The sequence below is a fragment of the Cucurbita maxima genome, unplaced genomic scaffold, assembly GCF_002738345.1.
Source record: "Cucurbita maxima cultivar Rimu unplaced genomic scaffold, Cmax_1.0 Cma_Scf00012, whole genome shotgun sequence".
Lineage (NCBI taxonomy): Eukaryota > Viridiplantae > Streptophyta > Magnoliopsida > Cucurbitales > Cucurbitaceae > Cucurbita > Cucurbita maxima.
In genome coordinates this window covers 2,844,662-2,861,867 of record NW_019272028.1, presented here as the reverse complement: position 1 = coordinate 2,861,867, position 17,206 = coordinate 2,844,662, and the positions used below count along the sequence as shown (strand labels likewise).

Here is a 17,206-nt window from a genome sequence, read left to right as displayed (position 1 = left end):
TCAAGTTTTAAGTTCTATTTGTGGACGCACGAAGTGACTCGACCGCATCCGCAAGTTTACATTTCAGAGTATCTGGAGATTCCATAAGATGGAACGCCTCTTCTTCCTCAATTTCAAGAAGCATAGCAGCAATCTCTCCTCCATCGCTTCGCTTAAGAGACTCCACAAGGGACGAATGTTGTTTGTGCAACATCTATAATTTATACGACAAATTATTAACTCGGAGAAAAAGTTTCATGAACCAACCCGTGTGATCAATGCACAAAAGTTCTATATCTAGTAATGAGGCAAAGTAGAACAAATAACCTTAATCAACGTCGAGGTGACCACAACAGATTGACACTTTTGATTGCAGTGTCTTGATGTAGATTGTTTTACTGAAGTTAAAATCTTTTTAATGTTGGGGCCAAAGCCTAGGTCGAACATTGTGTCCAACTCATCCAATACCTGTTTCATAAGAACAATATAAAAAATTCACAATCTTGATGGTTTCCTGAGAATATGAACCCAGATATCGATATAGTTTCGTATCTAAATTAGCAACCTAGCGCCTATTTTAAGCAGAAATAACTGAAAATTATAGCAGATTATCAAAAATAAGAAGGGTCAATCCTAGAAGATGTGATATCTGCGGCTTAAACAGAGCAAGGAACAGTTTATTTTTTTCAATTACTGTCCACGAAAACTTCAGATAAAATTTATTTTTAGAGATGTAGTATGAATAGTTGACTGCATACCAAGTACTTGATTTCATCCGAAACCATGCTCCCGTCTTCAATGAGTTCAGAGACCTCATTAGGGGTGCCGATTAACAGGCCGATCGAGACATCTGATGCACCATTCTGAAGTTCTAATTTTCCAAAACCATTGTCCTTTGCAGTTTTCAACTGCTTGTAATTGCTGATGAACTTCGCCATCTGAAACACCTGCAGGGTGATATTCTTATGTCAACCAAACTGTAGTTGGACTTAACATCTTATTCATGAAGGTCTGGATACCTCGTCAGATAGCTCCGTGGTTGAGCACATAACGAAGGCTCGGGGATGCTTGGACCTTACACCATTTGATTTTGCATCTCTTTTTAGATTCTAATAAGAGCCAATTGTAGACATAACAATGAGGGAAAAGATCATGAAAGTGAACAAGCATTTATTCAAATCTAGATGGAATTTGGAATATTAAAACATTCCAAATGCAGATCAAATAAAAGGCACGGTGAGGAGAGTGAAAAACTCTTAAAATGAAGAAGAATAGACCAAGCAAGATAGCCAATTCCACAATTCAAGAACTGGGAATGAGAATTACGAGCATATTAAAAGACTACATTTATCATAGCTTAAACTTAAAGCTTTTGGGTTTAGTGTAAATTTAACAGGCAATTGCAATAGATCTTAATTTTATAGTCTAACTAGCTAAGATATTATATGTAATAGCCCAAGCCCACAGCTAGAAGAAATTGTCTTTTTTGGACTTTCCCTTTCGGGCTTCTCCTCAAGGTTTTTAAAACGTGTCTGCTAGGGAGAGGTTTCCACACCCTTATAAAGAATGTTTTGTTCTCCTCCCCAATCTATGTGGGGTCTCACAATCCACCCACCTTCTAGGTATAGCGTCCACGCTGGCACTCGTTCTCTTCTCCAATCAATATGGGGACCTACCAATACACCCCCTTCGAGGTCCAGCATCATTGCTGGCACATCGCATCGTGTCCACCCCATTAGGGGCTTAGCCTCCTCGCTGGCACATTACCCAATGTCTGGCTCTGATACCATTTGTAACAATCCAAGCCCATCGCTAACAAATATTGTTCTCTTTGGAGTTTCCTCTCAAGGTTTTTAAAATACGTCTGATAGGGAGAGGTTTACACATTTTTATAAAAAATGTTTCGTTCTCCTCTCCAACCGATATGGGATCTCATTACATTATATCATTGATTAAAAGCGAAACGGTTGAAAGTTCAAATTTCCATCTATATGTCGTTGAACTGAACAAAGGTTCAGGATTTCCAATATAATTTCTTCCTTATATCATATTAATATTCCATATATGAAGCCTCATTAGTCAAATTAATATTCAAGCACACAAAATTCAAATGCACATGTTCCAAAACATATTTAAAATTAGAATAGCCTATACTTCTAATCTGCTGCTTCTGAGACTTCATTAGACAAATTTCGACATTGGAATTTCTAAAAATCAACCCAAAGATAAACTTTAATCAAGAAATTGTCAAATAGTAACATACATCTCCATCAAATACACTTTTGAATGATATTATGAACTCAACGCCATCATAAATTCATTAAGTGCCAAAGGATAATTAGATTCAAATTGATAAAAGAAGAAGAACCTGAATGAGAGGCAACAAGTAAGTTAAAGCCCTTTCTGGTCCATAAAGAGATCCCAATACCACATTCTTCCCTTCCAAAAGAGCTGGAATCCCTACACAAAGCAACTCAGAAGGAACAAAGAATCCCATCCCTTCCGCAGCCTCCGCCACTTCATTATAAAGCCCCAACTCCTTGAAACCTGTCATCACCTTCTCACCTCCGTTCCCACTCCCTTTCACAGCAGAGTTAGAACTCAATGATTCTCTCGAGATATTCGACGAGCCTTTGAGTTTCCTGTTCCTGAACTTTTCAAGAAGCATCGCTTCTCTGTCCGTTCGTGGCGGTCGATCATTTTCCGTTTCGGAGGTTCTGGAGAAGGAAGAGGAAAAATATCGAGAAGCTAAGAAAGCGTTCAAGGAGATTACCGGATTGTGGAAAGAGGAACGTTTCGTTGGACATGAGAGGCTGTTCAAATAGTGGGAGAGCTCGAGAAGAGCTTTCCTTCTACTTCCCATGGCGGTGCTGTAAGGCCGTTCAACCTGCCTCAGGTTCAATTGTTAGGTTACGTTTTTAAAATTTCGAAGTTAACGATATTTATCGTTCATTTTTAGTCAATTTATTAAAATTGATTTTGGTGCGAAATTAATAAGAATTTTATATTAGGTAAAATTACATTTATTTTCTTAAAAAATCAATAATAGTATTTTTCTTACATTTTATATTAGGTAAAATTACATTTATTAGGCGAAATTAATAAGAATTTTATATTTGGGGGGAATAAATGATCTGATATTCATAATATATTTCTTTTAACAATGATATTCATAATATATTTTTTATTTTTAAATTTTATGTTGATTTCTTCTTGATTTATTTATTATGATCTTCAAAAAAAAACTTAATTTTAAAAATAATTTTAGTATAACCAAGCAAACAAACTCATAAGTGCAAGTAGTATTCATAATTAAAAAAAAAAAAAAAAAACTAAATAATCAATACACATACTTGAAACTAAAATAAATATAGTTCAAACCCAATATTTTAAATGCAAAATAAAAATAGAATTATCTAAAAAAAAAAAATTGGGATCAAATGAGATTTAAACTGAAAAAAACTATTATACTAATAATCATTTGAACATTCATTGATATTATCATCATTTCCAATGCTAGGATGAAAATTTTTTATAAGGCAGCCGTTCAGAGAAAGATTTCTTATCCAAAAATGTTTCAAAAAGTTTGCATTATCTCTAAAAACAGGCTGTCCTAACCACCGAACAGCTATTCCATCCCCAATGTCCATGAAACCTACTCGAAATAATCTATCTTTTGCGAGATTATTCCCGATGTAATCATAAAAAACTAATCTTTCAGGAATTTTAGACCAAGCTTCTGATAAACTTCGCAAAAGAATAAAAGAAGAGATTCAAGAACTGGCTCAAAATTCAGTATCATTCGCTGCTATGTCTTACTTTTCCAAGTCATAGCGATGCATGTGGGGAGGGTTGATGGGTAGATACTCAAAACATTGCAATTTCAACACTAAAAAGACAGCAATTAAGCAGTAAATTAGAATGCTTCCCTTACAGAGAGGTTGGATTTAATCATTCATTGGTAACATTCAGGCTTCAAAACGCCAATATATGGCAAATTTCTGTACAGTTCTGCAAAGTCCATTCCATAGCCCACGACAAAGTAATCTGGACACTGCTTAAAACAAAACCATCTAAGAAATTAGTTTAACTGAACCAAGTAATGGCAAACCAAGAATGTGTGATTGGTGATTGTGGTGCTTTCATTTACCTACTGATTGGAAAATAGTTGCGAGGTCTTCGATACGAAGAAAAAGGATAGATAGTGTTTGTAGTTTCAGCTTCGTTTCATAACTATTAGGCTTTTGGTTTTCGAAAATTAAGCTTAAAATACTACTTTTACCTATGAGTTTCTTCGGTTTTTGGAAATTGAAGCCAGTTTTTTAAACAAAAAAAAGAGAAAAACAGAGAAATCTTCTTGTTTTTTTAATTCGATTAGGAATTCAAATGTTTTTTTTTTTAAAGAAAAGTTAAAAACAAAATAATTATCAAATAGATCCGTTTCATCTTACTTCAAACCCATGGTAGAACTTTCCTTCACCGACTAGCTGAAAATGAACCTTTCGTCTAGTTGGTTTATCAAGAAAAGTGCATACTGATACAGCTGAAGCTCCTTTTGCCTCCATATGAGCAAGGAGACATGATAAAGTATTTCCAGAATCTACAATATCCTCAACCTAAAAGGAGATTCATTATAAAAGTCAAGAACATGCTAAATATGCTTTACAAGAATTATGGGAGAAATGAATCAATCTCAATGGACAAGTATCAGTAAACTAGTATTTGTGTCAACAGTAACCCATATCAAATACAGAAAGACAATCACCCTATAGCTGACACAAAAGAGGAAACACGTGTTCTTGAAAAACATAAAGACCATGAAAGAGAGGCCCACCTCTCAAGGAGATTTAACCGAGTAGAATAGCGGGGCAGATTAGCTAAAGGCATGAGCATTCATATTTTTTCTGTTTATTCCAAATGGGCAATCCTCCTGTTCTGACAAGTTCTTGAGAAAATCGGTTTATAACTTCATATTTTTTTAGAGGAATCAAATGGTTTTGTTAACAGCTCAAAGGATACACTAGGGGTTGCCTAGAATTCCACTCGAAGTCAAGAACAGTACAAATAGACCTCCAAATGCTAGGAACCGAAAAGAAAATAAAAATCTAAGATTCAGAGCTCCTTCCTTCAAAGAGGAAAACAGGGACAAAGTCATAATTTCTCTCTTCAAATATATACTCGATCCTGATGAGATTAATTTTTAGATGGAGAGAGTGGCAATTTATCTTTTTACTGATTAAATTTTATGTAGTCTTTATGATTTTTTTTTTTAAAAAGTGTTCATATCAGTAAGGTTCATATAATTGTTCCAAACCAACATTGATCTGGAGTATGATCTTAACCTCGATTAATATTTAATCGGACCGTACTCTTTGCTTTATTTCATGGATTGAAAAGTACTCCTTTCAAATCTATGCCAAAATTGATGAATTCAGAATCTAATTTCAATAACCCTATTTTCTTTCCCACCCGAGTAGTAAAATACTGGCATGCAAAACTTCCTAAAAAAGAACACCCACATTTGAACAGAATCTACCTTTATCAGAAACTCCACCAAGCATCAGCGATTCAGTATAGAGGCATGAAGCGAAGAAAAACACCGAAAAAGGAAGTCCAAGGCCACCACGTAAGCCGGAGTAGTTAGGCAAAAAATCAAACAAAAAATACCAAGAATGACAAAGAAAGGCCCCTTGTGCCACCGGGAATCCGAATTTGAGTTGCTGACTTAATCAAGGAGAATAAGTGCAGCACAGTCACTTAGGGCGCAGGAAGAGAAAAAGGAAAATCCAAACACAAAGATTCAATGGCGTATTAGGCGAAAAAATAGACGGAGCGAGAAAGATTGAAGGCAAATACCAGAATTACGTGCTTGTTCTTGACATCCACTTTCAAGTCCGACGAAATTCCAGGAGCACCGTTAGACTCAGTACCAACACCGTAAGATTCGACCCGAACAAAGTCGAGAGTAATTGGAAGATTGATGCGACGGACCAAGTCAGCCAGGAAGATGAAGGCTCCAGTGGCGACGCCGACGATGACCGGCGGCGAAGAGGTTTCAGAGAAGTCGGCAGAGATTTGGGAGGCGAGGTCGGCGACTCGAGCCAAAATCTGGTCCTGGTTCCAGAGCACTCTCTCAATGTGAGAATGGAGTGCCATGAACGACGATAGGGATCGGCGCAAAGTTGGTCTGTTCTAAAAATGAGTCCTCTCTGTAAATCTTAATTTAATTTAAAAGTTTTTTTTTTTTTCACAAAATAGTAATTTGATTTCTATCAAAATTCCATCTTCTTACCTTATTATTACATACTATTTATCCTTAGAACTTACCATGTCTGTCAATTTTTTTAACGGTCACCTTTTAAATTAAGTAATATAATAAGAAACTAGATGGAACTATTAAGTAGATATAAAAATCTAGATAGGTGAGTCATCACCGACTTGAACAATTAAGTAAATACAAAAAACTAGGCAAATGAGTTCTCACCGACATGGACGATTAAGTGAACATAAGAAACTAGGCAGTGAGACCTCACCAACTGAATGATTAAGTAGATATAAGAAATTAGGCAAATGAGTTCTTACTCATATTAACGATTAAGAAATATAAGAAACTAGGCAAGTGAGTCATTGCTGACTTGAACGATTGAGTAGAGATAAGAAGATGGGTAAATGAGTTTTTACCGACTTGAACAATTAAGTAAATGTAAGAAACTAGGCAAATGGGTTTTTACCGACTTGAAGGATTTCAACCACCGAACAAACATTTTATTTGGTGGACAACATCACTAGAGTGTATTATTAAATTTAACTATGAAGAAATGCACTTGAAATCGAATAGCACCGTCTTGTGTGATACAATGATAAATAGGCTTCTACTAAAATAGTCATTTTAAATATAAAGTAATAATAAGTATATAATATTGATATTATATATTACATATAAATTGAACTTTATACTTTGGTAAATTTGACAATTTATACCTTATTATAGGCTTGATTTTTTTATTAAATAAAATAGCGAGATATTTTTACCAATTTTTTAATAATTTGAAGTTACCATGATTGCCCTCGGGAGCATTGATGAAAACCCCAAATGAATGGCCCATGAGTTTGAATATGAGCCCGAAACGAGAAGCCCATCTGCTAAAATTGGCCACGAAGGAGACGGATGGCCCAAATTTCTGAAGGAATTTGGCGCCAAAATTTCCTGTGGATCCCTTCAAATTGAAACACAAACAAACACAGAAAGATCGAATCAAAATCTGTAAAGCAGGGCATGTCGACGATCTATCTTCATCGTCGTATGATGTTACCAGTTCTCTTACCTGTGGATCTTCATCGTCACTGATCTCGTTTCGTCTCTCTCTGTTTCTCATTTCCTTCTGTGTTTCTCTCTGTAATTTCTGCAATGGCGGTGGTTTCGATTTAGGTGAAGAAGCAGCGGAGGAGCGGGAATGAGTGGATCTATTCAGCGTGCAACGAGGAACAATCGATGCAGAAGGTGTTTTGCTCACGCACATATGGCAAAAGAGATCTGTAAATTCGAACAGAGCTTCAACATGTATTAGCAAGATGCGGATGAACAGACGAAAGTCGATGAGATACTGAATGGAAGAATTGTTGATGAAGATCAGATTTCCGGCAGTGCGAGGAGAAAAGGACGCAGTGATCGGAGTGAGTACCTTGATTTGGAAGAAGATCACAGCCAAAGTGGAGGCAACGAACGAGAAATAGGTCACTGATTTTGTAAATAGCCATCAGCCATTCACGCCTCAAAATGGAGAACAGGCGTTTCAGCATTCGAGCTCTAATGGTAAAACTATTGAGTATTATTCTAATACTGCAACTTTCCAGCACAAAAAGTTGAGCAAAAACAGTCATAAATTTGTAGATGACGTTCGAATCTGGGAGTCGCCATCGAAGAAGATTCAATCATCAGAGTGGAGAGTAAAGGCATCTCGAAAGATCGACAAAAAATGCAAGAACAAGAACTTGTGAAGGTAAGAGGGCCTTCTTCCAAGTAGAGTGAATACTTAACCGAAGAAGACGACTGCGGAGCCAGAAATGAAGAAAATATGGCAACAGAACAGAGGGCATGGTATGGAAATGTTCAAGACAATCGTTTCAAATGACAATGACTTCAAGCTCGAAAGGAAAAAGTTCGGGATCGTTTAAAATGATTTAAAATGTCATAATTACATAAGAATTTCCTTCGACTATACCCCAGAGAGAAGCAGTGATCTCTAGATTTCTAGATAAAGAATCCATGGAGAGAAGAATGAGTGCCAATGAGGAAGCCTAAAGGAAGGTGCATTATGAGATCCTACATTGGGTGGGGAGGAGAACGAAATATTCTTTACAAGAGTGAAAATCTCTCTCTAGCAGTTACGTTTTAAAAACCTTGAGGAAAAATTAGAAAGAGAAAATCTAAAGATGACAATATCAACTAGCGATGAACTTGAACTGTTATAAAAACAGTACTGATTCATTTCTAACCATATTGTGTCTCATCAATGCCCTAGCACACGACAAAACATACTAGCCCTTTTGGGCATCCTCCAACCCGACAAAGCTTCGAAAAGCCAATTGTCGATTACCTATTGGACCTTGGCAAACGACCACTCACCACAAAAATATTCATTGCTAAAGGATCATAAATATATGTTCCCATAGTACCTGAATCAGAGGGGCAAGTTCTTTCAAATATCCTGCAACTGAAACATTTTCCCTTGGCTTTCAATTTCGGACTCCTCGATATCATGCTTGGATTTAGAATTAATATCGCACCCGATGATCGATGATCGATGACCGATGATCATCAAGACAGCCATGAATCTCGAGCAATAATAATAATATGAAATAGACTCAAAATATAATAGCAAAAGCAAACATATGAAACCCTAGTTTAAAAAATCCAAAAGGAAGGAATCTGTCATCAAAGGTTGAACAATATCAAACAAAATCCTAAAGCATCCAAAACTAGAATTAAATAAAATAAAGCTGCCCGTCAAGACCCTGCAAAAAATAGACAATAACCTAGAGAGTTATGGAAGGAAGATTAAAAGAAAAGGAAAGGATAAACCCCAAACCACACAAGGAAAATTGATGACCCGGGAACCGGTGCTCTCTTTTTCGGTCTTTGTTCATTTGGCCAGGGCCAATGCACCGAGCTGATCAGATAGCTCGGGTTCGAAGGAAGCTTTGTGGAGGACTTCCATTGCCTCAGCCACCTTACTATTCAAGTCATCTGGTGACTCGATGAGATGAAGGACCTCTGGTTGGTCCATTTCCAGCAACATTCCAGTAACCTTTGCTGCATGACCTGGCTCGAGACATTCCACAAGTGGATACAACTGCTCGCCGAGCATCTGTAACAATATAATGTAGAAAGTACAGTTTCTGACATGTCTCGTCTTACAGATATGATTTCATTCTTCTCTAATGAAGGAAAGAAAAATGGTGACATACCATACGTTGGTTTTCGGGTGAAGCAGAGGCTAATGCAGAAGCGAGTGTTGATGAAGGCACAACCCTTGATCGTTGGATGTCAATGGGGGAGCTAGACACTCCAGAAGTATCAAAAGTCAGAGGCATCACTGGACCAACAAGAGCTTGAGGCAGAACAGGGGGCAGGACGGGTGGCTTTAATCCATTCCGTACATTGTTCATGTAACTAAAACCTTGTCCAGTGCCACGGAGCAGTGACTGGATTCAAGAAACAAGTCCACACAAACATCAGAAGAAAAGAAAGAAAAAGGAAAGAAACTCGTTAACGAAGCACATAAATTTCTACATAGGCTTCACGGTTTGACCCCCTCAAAAAAACTCGTAGGAAAGATTTTAATAGATCTCTGAATAACTCAAGGTAATGCAAAATCGCAGACAAATGCAGCACAAACATTGAAATGGTATCTACTAATGAAACTGACACTAAAAAAATAGCGAGTAGACAGATGATCTTAACAACGTTACCTGCTGCTGCTTATTAAATGGTTGCGAATTTCCACCTCGCCTCATCCCAGGACGTGGCCCGGGCTGTCCTTGCCTCTGAAACTGGTAAGGCATGATGAAGTTTGGACCCATACCAGGTCGCATTCCGGTCATGAGTTGAGGCTGGAAGCCGTATCCAGCAGGCTGTGAGGGCACCAGCCCGGGATTTCCCTGACCATAATACAGCTGCTGAGGTGCAAGTCGTGGTGCACCTGGATGAAACCCTGGAATTCCTGAAGGCAAAGACGATATTGCGCCAGCTGCTCTGGCTTGAGCAAATTGAGCCTGAACACACAAGAATATATGCTATTACCAGAATTCATAGGATTGACACATTTTAGAAAATGCATGATAAAGCCACAACTCGCTTGCAAAATACTAATAAATAAGTATTTCGATCCACCACATGGGACTATCAAAATTCACATAATTGTATATAGATATAAAAACGCCACGTTATTAAATTCAGAACTGAAATCATCATAGGAAAAAAAAACTTGAATGATAGACTATTCCTCGAGAATGAAAATCACACCTGGAGCCGAGCCTTTCTCTCTTCTTTGTGCTGGGCAACAGCCACATACAGAGGTTTCCTTCCCTTCATTTTTCCATTCAATTCATTCAACTAAAGAATACAAAAGAAACAGAAAAGTTAGTTTCCAGTTTCATATCCTATTCGGATATAGAACACCCAGAAGTAGATCGAAATGAAAAAAATAAACAAATTTACGGCTCTCGTTGCTTCATCTGGTGAAGAAAATGCTACAAAACCAGATCCCTTGCTCAGTCCATTTTGGTCAAGCATAACCTGGCAATAATTCATTCAAGCATAGAAATCAACAAAATATCATCATACAGCTATCTATGCGAAAGTCAACACGTAGGCTTCGACGGTGGAGGTTGCCAAAAGAAAAACGAACCTTGCATGATGTGATTGTTCCATACTCAGAGAATAACTCTTTGAGCTTCTCATCATCAATTTGGTCATCAAGGTTTTTTATATACAAATTAGCACCTTGTAATTTTTCAAATCTACTCTTTCGTTCCTGTACAAATTTTGCTTTCAACTCGGCCTCCCTTTCTGCTTTCTTCTGAGCCCTGGCTACATACAGAACCTTGTCATCACCAAGGACGGTACCATTCAACGTTTCAACTGCAGCAGCAGCAGAGTCTGGGCTCTGGAAATTCACAAAGCCAAAACATTTGGACTTCCTGTTCGAATCTGTCATGACAGCTGCACTAGTAATGGCACCATGTGTAGCAAAAAGATTTTTTAGGTCATCAGCTGTGGTAGTTTCCAGTAAATTCTTCACATAAACATTAGTAACTGTCGATCCATTTGCCTGAATCCTTTCCTGACGTCGAATAAAATGTCCAACAAAAACTTGCTTATCATTGAGCAGCATGCCATTCAATCTAACTATAGCAATGTTTGCAGCTTCCTCATTTTCAAATTGCACAAATCCATACCCTTTTGATTGACCATTGCTATCAATGGCAACTTTACACGAAAGAATAGTACCGAAGGTAGCAAATGTATCATACAATGCCTTGTTATCAATTGATGCGTCCAGATTTTTGATGAAAACATTTGCTTGGCCACTTTTTCGGATGCTAGGATTTCGATTCGACATCATAATCCTGATAGGCTTCCCATTAATGAGGGTGAAATTCAAATGTTCCAAGGCGCTGGAAGCTGAGAAAATTTATGAAAGGATACAATAAGAGACTCAATGCCTAAATTTTGGAACCAAAAGATGCTTTAAAAAATATATATATCCAACTTGAATGTGTGTATCAGTATGAAGCAATATATAACTTAATAAAAATTGATCCAATAACAACAGAAGCCCAAAACATATCCAGAATAATTCTTTAAATGTACTAAAAAATCGATTCATAATAACGTAATTTTCAGTCATCGAATTTCGATTTTTAAAATGCAATAGCCTAAGTAGAAAATCAGAACAAAACGCAACAATATCAAAATCAAAACTCAAGCATATCAAAATCATCCAGAAATTACAGAACAAAAATTAAAGACGCTTATAAACATAAAGAACGAAATAACGAACCTTCCTGATGATTGCTGAAATTAACATAAGCGTATCCAAGCGATCGCCTGCGTGTCTGATCCCTGCAAACCCTAATGGAGACAACCTGAGCCACTTGGCTAAACAGTTCCAAAAGCTGTCCCTCGTTCACAGTCGGGTCCAGATCGCCAACATACAATGAAGAATTCAAGAATCCGCCTCCAGTGGCGACAGAGTCAGTCGGAGGAATCGCCGCCGTTTGAACTGTAGCAACAGTCGCCGGTGCCGTAACTGGAGTTTTCATCGTCGATTCGAGACCGAAAAAATACCGGCGGAAACAAAATAAATTGGATAGATAGGAGAACAGAAATCGGAGGCAGTCTACCGATGAGCGAACAGCCGAAGAAGAGCACAGGATCACTAGGGTTTTCTAAACTCTCTAAAAATGGAAATTTGTAGATTTTTCTTTCTGGTTTTTATTTTCCTTTCCTAATCTTTTCCTTCGTCAATTCCTCCAAGGAGAGGGAGAGCGGGAAAGAGAGAGTGAGAGAAGCAAATTGGAGCGAAACTTATACATTTATACTGCCGGAAAGAAGTGGACTTTTCAAACTTTTTCGTATTGTATAGCTTCGAGCTTAACTTAATGACACGTGTCCATTTGTTACTTGAATGTCAAGTATGACAAGTGAATATTCTAATATTTAAAATATTCCAATATTAAATGATTATTCTTTTTCTTATTTATTTTATTCTAAACATGGACATTTATAAAATTATCTAAATTAGAAAAATATCTAAATTTTTATATAACTAAAATTTATATTTGACACATAAATTATTTAAGTTTTTTTTTTTAAATGACTTTTTAATTGCTTTAATTTTAGTAACCCATTTCCAAATTTGAATAAAAAGCTTCATTTTATTTTATTTTCCCTCTCACAAATTCCAATATTTTTCTATATTAATTAAGAAAAAAATAAAATATAACAATAAGTGTTTAGTTATTGAGTTTAATTACTATGGTTTAAATTGTTGGACTACAGTTTGAGCTGAACTTAGATGTATTTTATTTTTTTGGTCATTCAGTAATTTTTTTTTTTAATAAAATTTAGTTATTGAGTGAATTATTATGGTTTAATAGAGTAGAGTTACTTAATTTAATTATTTAATTTAATTATTTTAGTACAATTTTAATTGTCTACTAAAATTTATGATTTAATTAATTCTAAATAAATAAAATTAATAATTTTCCATGCTTCCAATGTTAAGTTAAATGCTAATAAAGACGTTAATTATAAATTTGAATTTTGTATACAATAAACATGATATCTAATATTTTCAATATGAATCTTATGAACTAAATTTGTAATTCTTCTCAATCTTCTAACATTGCAAGGGCGGGATGGTAATTTAACTTATTTATGCTCGTTTTTTCAAACTCAACTTCGCCATGGTTAATTATGTAACTCGAGTTTAAATGAACCAGAGAACATTTAAGATTGTGAATGAAGTTATGACAAACAAGTTATACACATAAATCCAAACTATATAATAACTCATTACGTCAAAAGATCAAGATCCAGGCAGGGAATTTATGATAGCAATGGACCAAGAACGTTCCATTTGTATTGTATCATTATCTTCTATTTCCAAAGTTTCAAATCAAGAAACAATAATCAACTTAAGACATTAATTTTACCTTCCATAATCAACATAGGAAGGCCTGGAGAATGAGATTCACCAACCGTACTTCTTTAGCAAGTCCCTGGTTCTCTTCCTTGAGCGTGTGAAGACGATAACGACGCAAGCAAGAATCCAAGGAGGGAAGTTCCCAGTGATGTTTAGTTTCTTCATCCATCCCTGTGAGTTTCTTGAGGTCGAGAGAAGCGTTATCAAAATGGTGATAATTGCCACGACAAAAACTATCCGGGTTACGGGTTTGATCAGGGAATCCTGTAGTAAAGAGAGAAAATGTGGAATTAGCTATTTGCTAGAATGTGATAGAATATGATGCAAAAGAATAAATAAAAACGAACTAACAAAATCGAACAACATTAGAACATATATGCATCCATTTTCCAGTTACCATCCAACATGTCGTCATCAACTGAATCAGTTGACAAACACAACCTTAAATACGCTTTTATCATATGGTTGTCCTAGTATCGAAAAACATCTATGAATAAGGACGACATCGATAACCAAAGACCAAAAATCAAGAGGAAAAGAACACGAAATAGGACTTTTTTGTAACAGCCCAAGCCCACCGCCAGCAGATATTGTCTTTTTTGGGATTTCCCTCGAAGTTTTAAAACACGTCTGCTAGAGAGAGATTTTCACACCCTTATAAAGACTGTTTCATTCCCCTCCCCAACCAACATGGGATCTCACATTTTTTACTTAAACTAGCTCTAGCTCAGTAAAAATGAGTCGTCTCCCTGCAACTACTCACACTCACAAAAATTTGTGTTCAATTCTAACACAAATAAACCAAATGAAGCAAAAGAGTCCACTGGAGAGCATTAATGCTTTGGGAACTCCTTTTGACTCTCTTAACTATGAGGGTACATTAAACTCTTGGTGTAGGGCGCTTTTACTTAATTGTAATTTCATCTCATTCATGAAATACAGTCTCGCTATCAATGAATACACACGCGCACACACACACATACCAATCAAGAAAAGATAAAGAGCAGAATATAAGTCAACGTGGAAAACAGATAGTCACAGGGTAATTTGAGAAAATTGAAATCTTTAAAAACTGGAACCATTGATACGACCTGTAACCTTGCAATTAAACTTCTTGGTCAACGAGGTATATATTTTATCATATGGTTGTCCTAGCAGTAAGATTAGAGGTAAATCCTAGCTCCCCCCTTGAAAGCATGCTTAAAAATTACAATGTAGGAATTTTAAGCCCTGTACGAATGGAAAAAGTTACACTTCAAAGTAGATGTCACGTGAAATCAACTCGGAGAATATTAGACAGTTTTAACCATATGCCAGCCCAAGCACCCGCCGTTTGTGTGTGTGTGCAAGTGTTATAACAACTAGCACACACTTCAACTAATGTCAAAGACAACTACCTAACCTTAAATATATTTGGTTGACAGGGTCACTTGTAGGTTATTAAATTCTAGGTAGGTTGTCACTACAACTTGAACCCATATCCTCTAAAAGCCCTCAATGATCACTATACCAACAACCATAGCTGCCCAAACACTGACAATTATCAGAAAAAATAAAACTAGTGGCCAAATATATGAGTAAGTTTAAACTTGTATACTAGGAAACAACTCATAGAGTGATAAACAATTCATACAAGGGACTGGATCAGTTCTAAACCAAGAAAGAATTACAGGGAAGGGCTCCAAAAACAAGCCATTGTAACACGAAGGATAAAGATGAGTATACTAAGAGTTTGTTTGGCACTGACTTTTAGAATAGGGAAATGTGTTTAATTAGACACATTTCTTTTGGCTCCATGAACAGCTCAACTAAAAAGTCATTTCAAACTTACTCGTGGATCTAATGAAGCATTAAGGTGAACTTCAACACAAATCTTTTCCAGAATCTTAGGATACCCAAAATATCTTTCTTCTTCGTTTTCTTCTTTTTTTTTAAAAAAAAAAACTAAAATGTCGTCTTATGAGCCGTTAACATACGCCTAAAAAGAATATGGTTCACATACTCCACTGCCTTATTGCAAATAACACACCGTGATAGCCAAGGCACAAAGGTGGACAACCTCTCGAAGTCATCAGCATTGTGGATCTTCCCAAGGATAATTGGCAAGAAAAGAAAGAACTTCACCTTCTTAGAGATGTTAGTGGAAAAAGGAGAAGGCAAGGAGATTCATACGACGAAGCTCAAGCATTTCCAAGTTAAAATGAGGCTATTCAAACAAGAACTCTTCAGATAAGTAGGTCAACGATAAAATGGTCTAGGATTGAATTAGTGCCAGTGCCAATACCATGATACCCCAAACTCAAATCTGATTATCCATCCAAACAGAAAACTAAAGTTCAATAAAACATGGCAAACATTGAAAAACTACCTTTCAAGGAGTTCGTGCTATTAGCAACCTCATGAACATCCCAACGATCGAGGCTAAGCCCGTGCTTACTAGAGACAACCTTGATCAAGAACCAAGAAGTTCTATCTCCAAGAGTGGAGGACTTCCACTCACATTGTATCATTTGGCATTCTTCAGGACTAAATTACCAATTCTCAACTGGCTTTTACCCGTTCGTTACAAATCTACTTTGAGTATAGCCATCGACTAGACTTACAGCCACATATCACAAATTACAACATTCAAGAAAAATAGGTTGTATTCTGTATTGTGATTCTCATCCATAAGATCTTCAATTCTTAAAACCTCAACTCAAACCAAACAAAACTAGAGTGCATTATATATCTCTAAACAAACGGAAGATTGACCCCGACGCCCCACAGAAAAAGAAAAAGAAAAAACAATTAGTCTTGGATATTAAGGCTACAAACTAAATTTCAAACAATTACAGACTATGCATAGTGTTTGTCTTCACTCTTTAACTTCGGTCAACCAGTTCCATAGTTACAGACCGAGATCCACGTAGCAGATATAATAAAGATGATCGAATTTCGCAATTTGAAATGAATAGAGCAGTGAATCTTTACCTTGGGCTCTCCGTCGATGTAAATTTCGGCTCCATCTCTGTAAGTCAATATAGACCTACCATTTCTAGGGTTGAATCGAATCGGGACGCCACGACCGGAGTCAGGTTTGAAGGCGAAAACGCTTTTGAAGCCGTATTTATCGAGAATCTCTCGGACCTCGAGCTGGTCTTGTTCCCAACCCCCAAGGCTTGATTTAAACACATCGATCGGACCTTTGCCCTGCCGATAAAGATGGATCTCAACCTCCGGAACCTTCGTCTTCACTGTTCTGGAATTCGAACTCGGGTTCTGGCTCTGAAGAAGAGGTTGCAGCTCTGAGTTCGAGCTGGTTTCTTCAATTTCACGGATTTCGCTCTCGCTCTGATGATCCTCCATTTCGCGCAATGTTTTTGATGTACGGTAATGGATTTTGTTTGTTCCAACCAGCTAATATAAAATATCGTTTTTTTTTTTTTTTTTTGTCGAAATAACCTTCAATTACAATATATAAAGATATATCTAAAATAAAATTTTTTAGTCAACCAAAAAAAAAAAAAAAAAAA

At 36.6% G+C, this 17,206-nt stretch overlaps 5 protein-coding genes and 1 long non-coding RNA gene across 6 annotated transcripts; 1 reads left to right on the top strand and 5 right to left on the bottom strand.

The window, feature by feature from the left end:
- Positions 1-7: 7 nt before the first annotated feature.
- Positions 8-2,945, bottom strand: LOC111487576 (DEAD-box ATP-dependent RNA helicase 39-like). The gene is made up of 5 exons (XM_023135026.1): positions 2,348-2,945; positions 999-1,088; positions 738-926; positions 307-447; positions 8-193 (listed from the first exon to the last, which is right to left on the bottom strand). Exons 1-5 carry the CDS (start codon positions 2,840-2,842, stop codon positions 8-10), a joined length of 1,101 nt encoding a protein of 366 aa, XP_022990794.1. The 5' UTR covers positions 2,843-2,945.
- Positions 2,946-3,722: 777 nt separating this feature from the next.
- Positions 3,723-6,198, bottom strand: LOC111487323 (hypoxanthine-guanine phosphoribosyltransferase). The gene is made up of 3 exons (XM_023134702.1): positions 5,836-6,198; positions 4,431-4,595; positions 3,723-4,033 (listed from the first exon to the last, which is right to left on the bottom strand). Exons 1-3 carry the CDS (start codon positions 6,133-6,135, stop codon positions 3,935-3,937), a joined length of 564 nt encoding a protein of 187 aa, XP_022990470.1. The 5' UTR covers positions 6,136-6,198; the 3' UTR covers positions 3,723-3,934.
- Positions 6,199-6,863: 665 nt separating this feature from the next.
- On the bottom strand, positions 6,864-7,946 carry LOC111487317. The gene is made up of 3 exons (XM_023134698.1): positions 7,662-7,946; positions 7,305-7,513; positions 6,864-7,196 (listed from the first exon to the last, which is right to left on the bottom strand). Exons 1-3 carry the CDS (start codon positions 7,858-7,860, stop codon positions 7,008-7,010), a joined length of 597 nt encoding a protein of 198 aa, XP_022990466.1. The 5' UTR covers positions 7,861-7,946; the 3' UTR covers positions 6,864-7,007.
- LOC111487359 lies at positions 7,445-8,048 on the top strand. The gene is made up of 3 exons (XR_002719046.1): positions 7,445-7,515; positions 7,566-7,792; positions 7,871-8,048. It is a non-coding gene; the product is annotated as an uncharacterized LOC111487359 (long non-coding RNA).
- Positions 8,049-8,855: 807 nt separating this feature from the next.
- On the bottom strand, positions 8,856-12,543 carry LOC111487196 (polyadenylate-binding protein 3). The gene is made up of 7 exons (XM_023134499.1): positions 12,045-12,543; positions 10,890-11,665; positions 10,700-10,777; positions 10,505-10,594; positions 9,952-10,254; positions 9,448-9,684; positions 8,856-9,347 (listed from the first exon to the last, which is right to left on the bottom strand). Exons 1-7 carry the CDS (start codon positions 12,304-12,306, stop codon positions 9,123-9,125), a joined length of 1,971 nt encoding a protein of 656 aa, XP_022990267.1. The 5' UTR covers positions 12,307-12,543; the 3' UTR covers positions 8,856-9,122.
- Positions 12,544-13,530: 987 nt separating this feature from the next.
- LOC111487320 lies at positions 13,531-17,090 on the bottom strand. Its single transcript, XM_023134700.1, has 3 exons — positions 16,665-17,090; positions 13,723-13,955; positions 13,531-13,686 (listed from the first exon to the last, which is right to left on the bottom strand). The coding sequence occupies exons 1-2, from the start codon at positions 17,037-17,039 to the stop codon at positions 13,740-13,742; spliced, it is 591 nt and encodes a 196-aa protein (XP_022990468.1). The 5' UTR covers positions 17,040-17,090; the 3' UTR covers positions 13,531-13,686; positions 13,723-13,739.
- Between the last annotated feature and the right edge of the window lie 116 nt (positions 17,091-17,206).